This window comes from Simochromis diagramma, unplaced genomic scaffold, assembly GCF_900408965.1.
Source record: "Simochromis diagramma unplaced genomic scaffold, fSimDia1.1 OVJJ01000333.1, whole genome shotgun sequence".
In the NCBI taxonomy this organism is placed as follows: Eukaryota; Metazoa; Chordata; class Actinopteri; order Cichliformes; family Cichlidae; genus Simochromis; species Simochromis diagramma.
In genome coordinates this window covers 879,794-889,548 of record NW_024386765.1, presented here as the reverse complement: position 1 = coordinate 889,548, position 9,755 = coordinate 879,794, and the positions used below count along the sequence as shown (strand labels likewise).

Here is a 9,755-nt window from a genome sequence, read left to right as displayed (position 1 = left end):
TGTGTGTGTGTGCAAGCTTGAACAGTACTTACTGTCCAAGATACACAGAAAGGTTATTGGCTTCAAAACAGTTCAATATGTCAAATAAACACCCAGCTCAGTGAGCAGCTGGAGAACAGAGTGCAGAGAGGAAGAGAGAGAAACAGGGTAGAAGGACAGAGATGAAAAGCGATGAGAACAGAGGCAGCGAGAGCTCGGGGAGGGTGACAAACCTGGATAGAGAGGGCAAGAATGAGAGATGACTGTGAATATGAAAAGAAAAGAGATAAGGACGAAGGTAAAAGGAGGAAGACTGGCATTGTCTTTGTAATTATAACGATTTCAAACAAATGTCTTCTTGTTCCAGATGCTTCAGTTAACAGACCACTTTATAGCAGAATCTGTAGCAACAATACATCAAAGTGTATAGATTTGAATTAAAGTTGTACAGTCACATCAAGGACGTCCAGATTTCTGATGCCATTCTACCAAAATGTCATTCCTGGTAGTTACAACAACCACAAATGCAGCCATAAAGAACTACGTGATTAAAAGCAAGTATTCCTGCAACAGATGGCTCGACAGCAAATAAAGCAAAATGTGTCGAGTTCTCCAAGATGCTTGAAACAAGCTACCCGCCAAGTAGTTTGAAGAACTGTGAACTGGTGCTATTTTACCCGTGACAAGCAGTCGCACTAAAATTCGATCTAGGATTTTTCCGTTTACTGCACTTTTTATTTGCATCGATTTAAAAACAGTCACACCAAAACCTTTGCACAGTGCTACGTAGCAGGCTACCTGGGCAGTTGTCATAGTGACCAAGGACGAACTAGGAAAGACGGTATTATTTTGGACAATATGTCAGAGTAAACACAAGATGAACGAGTGAGCAACTGTAGTGCTGCAGTCACATACAGGCGTGTGCGAGTGTGTGTGTGGACTATTGCCTGTGGGTCAGTGTGTGAGAGCGATCAGACTCTTTGTGACTCATACTGTTATCTGTCGCGTCACACTGACACCCATTATACCATCTGTTTATCGGGGCTTTGATAAATGACAGCTTGACACCAAAGATGTCACCCAAATCAAAACAGAAGGATTAACACTTCTGCTGAAGTCAGAGGGGCAGAGTTTGTGAGCAGGCAAGTCTAATCTTCAACTCCTACAAAGTATAAACACATGAGCAGATTCAGGACCCGTTTACACTGAAAACAAGCTTAAATCCCGTTAGGCAGTCAGTAAGCTGAGAAAACAAACACACATTCATTTGAATCTCGAATAAGAACATCAGTTTTATCTGATAAATAAATCATTTGATGACGTGTGTATCCTGAAACATTTCAGAGCTTTCATATAAAGACATTTCTCTTATGCAACATGAACAAAACTACTTGCACTGTAGAAACACATAAAGATACCAGAGGTTAAGCACTTATTACTGAGTGTGAAACAGAATATAAGGTAGATGTATTGTACTTGAATTTCTAATCACACACCTACACAAAGCTGCACACAGCAGCCAGCACCTCTTGTCAACATTTCCTACTGATGAATCCATTTAGATGTGACCCCGACTGCGATGAAGAAAGAAGCAGGACAAAGTAAGTCTGGGTCTGCGAGGACAGTGAATCCACATCTATGTATGAAGACAAACTTTGTTTGCATCTGCAGGCTGTCAGTGAAAGACGGCACTGTCTTCTCAGTGCTCTCGATACTTGGAAGCAAACCAACAACCTCTGCTTTGAAAAGTCAGTTTAAGGCTGCTCCATTCTATTAAGTTTACTCTATTTAATTTTTCTTTTTTATGTCAAGCACTTTGTTGCTGTTTCTGCTTTCATGCAGCGTCCTTGTCCCTGTGTTTTGTGTGAGAGAAAGTGGGTGGGGGAACGAGCTGTACCTGCCTGTGAAAGCACGCAGAGAATTATAGGTCATGCGCAGGGACGATGAGTAAGCTTCCCGAGAACAAGACGGTGCCTTCGTGTTTTTGCATTTACGTTTTTATATCCCTAAATGAGACAAACACGGAATTGGACACTATTCTTTCAAGATGAAAAAGTCACTTGTTTCAGTATGTGCCCCAATTAAAGCAGTAGTACATGTGACATCAGCAAAAGTGAAAGCAAAGGGTACAGAGGGGGTCAAGGTGGATCAGTGGGCGAGGAAAGTGCTGAGGATTATCACACAAGACAACTTCTTGTTTCCTGTTTCGAAAATGCCAGCTGTTTCCTGCAGGGTTGTCACATAAAACGGTGGTACAGTTATGATTGGAGCATTTCGGAAGACAAAGTTTTTGGTGCTGTTTAATTTGTTTTCAGCAAAGGTCTCAACAAACAGGGTTGCTAACAGATGTTTTGATGAACTTGGTGAGTCACATAATACAACATAGAATCAAAAATGAGAAACCTTTTGAGTTCATGTTTCTATTTCTGTTTTAAACATAAAATGTTTAGAATTTCTGCTGCAGCAAACAAACATTTATCAGCTGGGAATGAAATTTTCACAGAGCGCTATCATCCTCAAGAACAGAGATAAATGATTTTATTAAAACTGCCCATGGAGACAAGGTTACAGCTCTCCTTCATACACATTTCTCACTCTCAGCCGTGACCACATGTCTTTAGTTTTATTCTCTCTGCTGCTGTCGGGCTCAGGCTAACAGCTACCAGCTCATGGACTTTATGTCTTTCATTTGAGCTCTTCTTCCTACTGTTTGTTGTTTAGACTTAAACATTTATAATTAGATTTTTGGTCGCCTTACACGGACAGTATTTATGCTGCCGGCTTTATCTGAAGGTTTGAGTCATTGCATGAATTTAGAAAGAAAAATACATGAGACAGAAATAACTCATTAGAACATGCGAGCACACGCTCACACATGTACATCTATCTATGGGATGTTGCACATTTTTTTCTTACACAGATTTAAATGAGTCAATGCAATCAGAAGTGTGCACTCGAGAGAAGACAGGAGGATGCTGACAGTATGACAGAGAGAGGGATATTTGACAGGGAAGAGTGCAGACTGGCTGATGCTGAGCGACCATCTGCCAAAGTTTTTCTTCCCTGCACTGTGGTTTCTAAATGATAGCATCTTACTCTCCAAATCTCTTTGTTGCACAGTCACAGGTACACACTCCCTCTCTTTCTCTGTGTGTCTTTGATCTTTCATCTCTCTTTCCTATCAGTCTGTCACCCAGTCCCTGTAAAAACACAGCCTGTTAATGGTAAGAAGGAAAGCGTACAGTAGATCCCACCTGTGCTATGACTCACATGTTAACCCCTAACACAAGGCTTTAAAGCCACTGTTCACATGCACCGAACACTTTCTGCACCAACCCTGGTGATTTTGTGCATCCCTGAGGGTTGTGTGTCTTTATCTATTTGATTTCTAGTTTTGACCTGTTATACCACTTGTAACACCGATGAAGCGCTAATGAATTAATACAGGCTAGGTATTGAGTGAAATATTAGGTTATTATTAATCAGAAGATTTAGGGATGCTACTGGAGCTGATGGGCAGTAATTAATAAATACACACAACACAAAATGCTTTTGCAGGTACCATGTATTTAATCGAAAGCAAAGAAAAATAACAAGAAAAAAAAAGTTCCCCATAAATAACACATGCTAACATCAAAAATGCTGATCCACACTGAAGTCCATGAGTTTTATCTGAATGTCCATGAGAGATGTCCAAGCTATGGAAGCTCGTTTCTGCCACTAAAAAAAAAAAGGATCCATAACTCAAAATTGCGAGTTATTTTCTCGAAATTTCAAAATATTAACTCGAAATTGCGATTTATTAACTCAAAATTTTGAGAAAAGTAACTCGAAATTTCGAGTTAGCGCTGCCAATCAGTAATCTACGTGAATGACGTCATTTCCTCGTTACCCGGAAGCTGAAGCCCTCAGCTACAAATTCTACAGCTAAGCTACTGGTATTACATCCAGTCGTGAATGCACAGATTGCTGAGTGTTTTCAGCCTGGCTTCACAAATGATGAAATCCCCGTGTTATTGGCTGAATCACACGGTGTTACTATCAGCAAACGTACTCGCGAAAGCGCCAGTTTGTTGGGATCTGTTTTTGAGTGCGCGTTCCTCTGCGCCATATGCTTCCGGGTAACAAGAAAGCGACCTCATTCACGTATATTTTTGATTGGCAGAGCTAACTCGAAATTTTGAGAAAAGTAACTCAAAATTTTGAGTTATATTTCTCGAAATTTCGAGTTAATAAGTCAAAATTTCGAGAAAATAACTCGAAATTTCGAGTTATGGATACTAGCTGTTTCGTTTTTATTTAGTGGCGGAAACGGGCTTCCATACCAAGTGCTGTTGTCCATAAACGGGGGAAATGGAGTGTATGATTGTGGAAATCAGTGTATTCGGAAAATGGGGACAGAGCGTAGTCTTTGATAGCTTCCTACCAGTCCAGTGGAAGCTTCAATGCAGAATGAGTCCTGCTCCTAGCCGTTCACTGGCTCGCCATCCTTTTCCATACCCAAAAAGGTTCATCTGGCCTGCATTAAATAAACAAGGCCAATAAGAAATCACAAGAATAATACAAAATGTCAGTCAGTTAAGCTAAATACATTAAGTTATTCTTGTTCCTGTGTACACAATTTATAAATAAATAAACAAACAGTATATTTAACCAATAAGGATTTAACTAAAACATTTCAACTGCTATATACATATTATATAGCTCCACAACATTTGTTATTCAACAACTATCATTCAAATCAAAAATCAAAATCAAATTGTTTGGACCAGCAGCAGCCAATTAGCGTCAGCTGGTAGCAATACAAACAGTCAATTAAAAGTTCAAACTCACCAATTCCGTTCTGTTCAGTGCAGGACAACACTATGGCTCTGGCTCACAGTAATCAGCGTCTAAATCGCACAAGTTAGCTGCTGTTAAAAAAATGCATTAACCCTCTGGGGTCGCCGGATCCGCCGGCGCCTCAAAATCACATGACCAATTTAAGACGACACAGCTACAAGATGCAGCACGTCAGAGTCTCCATTTCAACTTGGGTCGAAAGACTTAAAACTACATACCAGTTTTTGAATTGTGTCGATGGGCCACGTAAAACCAGAGTTAAATATCGTATAGATTTTAAAATTCTTTTGTTCACTTTTAATATTTTGAATAATTTAGCGCCCAGTTATCTTTCTGATTTACTCCATTCATACAATCCCAACAGGGCACTTAGATCATCCAACCACAGGCTCCTAGCACAACCTAGGACTCGAATGAAGTCGAGAGGCGACCGGGCCTTTGCATCCGTGGCACCCAGACTCTGGAATAACCTCCCCGTTCATATTCGCACTGCCGAGTCTATCCAGTCTTTTAAATTACGTCTTAAAACTTATTTTTTTACTTTGGCTTTTGATTCTGTCTAGTTGGCTGTTTTAGCTTGTTGCGTTGTTACCTATTGTTTGTTGTCCTCTTCTATTGTTTGTTTTAACTGCCTCATGTTTTTATTGACTGTGAAGCACTATGGTCAACACTGTTGTTTTAATATGTGCTATATAAATAAATTTTGATTTGATTTGATTTGAGAGTTATGATAAAAACTACACACGATGTTTTTTTCTGAACAAAACAGTGGTGTTTGTTTTGCTTGTCTCCTTATTTATGAAGAAAGAGTCCTTTTGTGATCTGCGACATACTTTATTAACCATGCTTGGTTAGCCGGAACAACAACAACCACCCCTCACCTCTTAGCGCTCACGCCCATCTTCTTTACAGATAGTGCCACCTTATGGTATGGCATGAAACTACGTTAACTTACAGCAACAGCTGCTTATCATTACATCTTCCTTTTTTTCTTTTCTTTTTTTAAATAAACACATCACCAAACATATGTGAGTCAAACAACAAACATTAAACAATATTTCAGATGGCACAAGCATAACCTTTGCTTTGTCTGATTTGGAATACTTTTTTTTGTTTTTGTTTTACAAGTCCAGTCTCTCAGGTTTCCTGATCTCTCGTGCAGACCAATTCAAGCACAGGCTTGCTTGAATTGTCCATTCCAGTGCCGCTCTGGTCACGTGGAGATGTGGTTGCATCCTTACTTCGGATCTCAGTGACTTCTGAAGAAGCGTGTGGTACTTTCAAAAGGCTTCGCCGATTGCGACGAATGATTTGTCCATCTTCAGTCCTTACATTGAATGACCTTGGAGCCACTTCTTCGAGAACGGTAGCCTTGGTATTCCAACCATTTTGGTCCTCAACCCTGACTGTGTCCTTAACTGCTAATGGTCGAAGTTGCTTGGCTCTTCTGTCATAAAATGACTTTTGCTTCATCTTTAAGTGTCGAAACCTCTGACATACTTTTGAATGCGTTGTGGGCTTGACGCAGCTTGGCAGTGTGGTGCTCAGCTTTCTGTTCATCACTAGCTCAGCAGGGGATAAACCACACTCAACTGGTGATGCTCTGTAACTGAGTAAGGCAAGGTATGGATCTGAGTCAATATCAGCGGCTTTCTTTAATAGCTGTTTGAGAATGTGAACTCCTTTCTCTGCCTTACCATTTGACTGTGGATACAGAGGGCTAGATGTCACATGCTTGAAGTCATACTGCTCTGCAAACTTCTGCCACTCCTTGCTGCTGAAACATGGCCCATTGTCACTCATCACTATGTACGGGATACCATATCTGGCAAAGATGGACTTTACATGTGTTATGACACACGCTGATGACAAGTTTGAAAGCAGTGCCATTTCAGGAAAGTTGGAGTGGTAGTCAATGACCACTAAATAGTCTTTGCCTTTAACATGAAATAAATCCATCCCTACTTTGTACCATGGTGCTGTTGGTGTTTCATCAACAACCATAGATTCTTTGGTGTGTTTGTTGTGGTACTTCTGACATGTCTCACACCTTCTTATCATGTTCTCAATGTCTTTGTTCATCCCAGGCCAAAAAACTGTCTCTCTAGCCCTTCTTTTGCACTTCTCAATTCCGAGATGCCCTTCATGTATTCTGGTAAGCATCTCTGGCCTCATTTTCTGTGGAATGACGATTTTGTCTTGTTTCAATAGCATGCCCCTGACTACACTCAGTCCCCCTCTAATGTGGTAGAAGAGTGGACACGAACCAACAGACCAACCATTTGACATGCTTTTCATAACATGTTGCAGTTCTATGTCTTGTGCAGTCTCATCAGCTATTTGCTTGGATTTCATGTCTGACACAGGCAGTGCGGTAAAGACCATGTTTATGTGAGTTTGAATGTCTTCCTCTGTTATACTCACCATGCCCCCTGTGGGTGCTCTTGAGAGCGCATCTGCAATTATCTTTTTTTTTTCTGGTGTGTAAACTAGCTGACAGTCATATCTCTGCATTCTCATCATCAGACGCTGAATTCTGGGCATCATTTCATTTAGGTTCTTCTTGATGATGGACACTAGTGGGCGATGATCTGTTTCTGCAGTGAAAGAGGGTAAGCCATACACAAAGCTGTGAAACCTCTCTAGGCCAAAAACCAATCCCAGGCATTCCTTCTCAATTTGAGCGTAGCGACACTCACTCTCCGTCATGGACCTGGATGCGTAGGCTATAGGTTTCCAGTGCTCACCTTCAGCTTGCAGAAGTACTGCACCAATTCCACCTTTTGAGGCATCAGTTGACAGTTTGATCCTCTTTGAAGAGTCATAGAATGCCAATACAGGTGCAGTTGTCAGCGTTCTTTTGAGATGTGCCCACTCACTTTCATGGTTGGCTGTCCACTCGAACTCGTGCTCTTTATGGAGGAGTTCACGAATACAGGATGTGTTTGCTGCCAGGTTAGGAATGAATTTGCCGATGAAGTTCACCATTCCAATTATGCGTAGCACTCCTGTCTTGTCAGTGGGTCTTGGCATGTCCAGTATTGCCTTGACTTTATCTTGGTCCGGCTGAACACCTTGTGCAGAGAGCTTTTCTCGAAGAAACACAATTTCTTGCACTCCGAACTGGCATTTGCTCTTGTTGAGCTTAAGTCCATACTTTCGTACTCGCTCAAACACTCTGATTAGTCGTTCATTGTGCTCTTGCATTGTCGAGCCCCAGATGATTATGTCATCCACATAAACTCGGACACCTTCCAGTCCTTCTATTATGTGCTCCATTGCCCTGTGGAATATTTCAGATGCAGATATTATTCCAAAAGGTAGTCTCAGGAAGCAGTATCTGCCAAATGGTGTGTTAAAGGTGCAGTATTTGGTGCTGCTTTCATCCAGCTTTAACTGCCAGAAACCTTGTGAAGCATCAAGTTTCGTGAAGTACCTGGCACCCGCCATTTCACAGGTAATCTCCTCCCTCTTAGGTATTTGGTAATGCTCCCGTTTGATGTTTTCGTTTAGATCCTTCGGATCCATGCATATTCTCAGGTCACCACTCTTTTTCTTTACACACACCATGGAGTTGACCCAGTCGGTTGGCTCTTCAACCTTTCTTATCACTCTTAGGGCTGTCATTCTGTCCAATTCCTTCTTCAACTTATCTTTCAGTGGCACAGGAACTCTTCTGGCAGCATGCACAACTGGCTTTGCATTTTCCTTCAGTGCGATTTTGTATGTGAAGGGTAAGGTGCCCAGTCCTTTAAAAACATCTGCAAAGCTCTGAACTATGTCGCCTACAGAGTCAGGTGGCGAGTCCACATCTGTGTTGATGTAATACACGCGTCTCACCAATCCAAGGTCTTCACAGGCTTTGTCACCAAGCAGTGACTCATGTGCTTCAGCAACGACAGAGAAGCATAGGTGGTGCACTTTATCCTTTACAGTCACTTTTAGTCTGCATGTGCCAAAACTCTCAATCTCCTGTCCATTGTAGTCTTTCAGGGCTGATTTTGCTTTTTGTATTTTGGGCTTTTCTTTCATTTCTTTGATGTCAGATAAACTGATTAGATTTGCTTTAGCACCAGTGTCTAGTTTCAATGTGACAAGCGTCCCATTAATTGCCAGTGGCACTGTCCATTTGTCTTCCACTACAGCATTTATTTCTGTGTCTGGCTCAGTTTCACAGCTAACCAGACGAACAAAAAACGTGTCGCTGAGATCAACATCTTCAACTGTGTTTATTGGTCGTTTTGTCTTGTTTTCTTTACCTTTTGAGAAGCACTGCTTGGCAAAGTGGTTCTTTCTGTGGCAGGCGGAGCATATTTTACCATAAGCTGGACACTTTTTGGGCATGTGCTTCAGGCCACAGTGCTTGCAATCCAACATCCTGCTGTCAGATCGTGGCAGTATGCGTTTCCCTCTCTGACTGGAAACTGCTCCCACAGTAGCGCTGTCACCAATGGCAATGACACCCGTTTCACTGAAAGTCTTAACATGCTGCTGTGACAACTCACATGCTTGACAAATCCGTATGGCTCCCTCTAGCGTCAGGTGGGTTTCTCTCAGCAGCCGTTCCCTGACTTTTCTGTCCACCACGCCAAAAACTATCTGGTCGCGGATCATCGAGTCACGTAGCGTAGCAAAGTTCGCGCTTTGAGTTTCAGGTCCGTCAAAAAGCTGTCAAATGACTCGCATGACTGCTGAATCCTCGAGCGAAAAGTGTATCTCTCATAAGTCGCATTCTTCTTAGGAGAGCAATGGGCATCAAACTTTCCCATTACAATGTCAAACTTATCTTTATCACCCGGCTCTTCGTATACAAATGTGTTGTACACTTCAATAGCTTGGGGCCCTGCTACTGTAAGCAGTAACGCTACCTTTCTTGCATCCGGCTTCCTCTCAAATCCCACGGCCACAATATATAGCTGGAAGTGCAGCTTGAA

General features: G+C 41.7%; 1 protein-coding gene across 1 annotated transcript; it reads right to left on the bottom strand.

Moving 5' to 3' along the window:
• Positions 1-5,958: 5,958 nt before the first annotated feature.
• Positions 5,959-9,435, bottom strand: LOC120735189 (uncharacterized protein K02A2.6-like). The gene has a single exon (XM_040034387.1). The coding sequence runs from the start codon at positions 9,433-9,435 to the stop codon at positions 5,959-5,961; it is 3,477 nt and encodes a 1,158-aa protein (XP_039890321.1).
• Between the last annotated feature and the right edge of the window lie 320 nt (positions 9,436-9,755).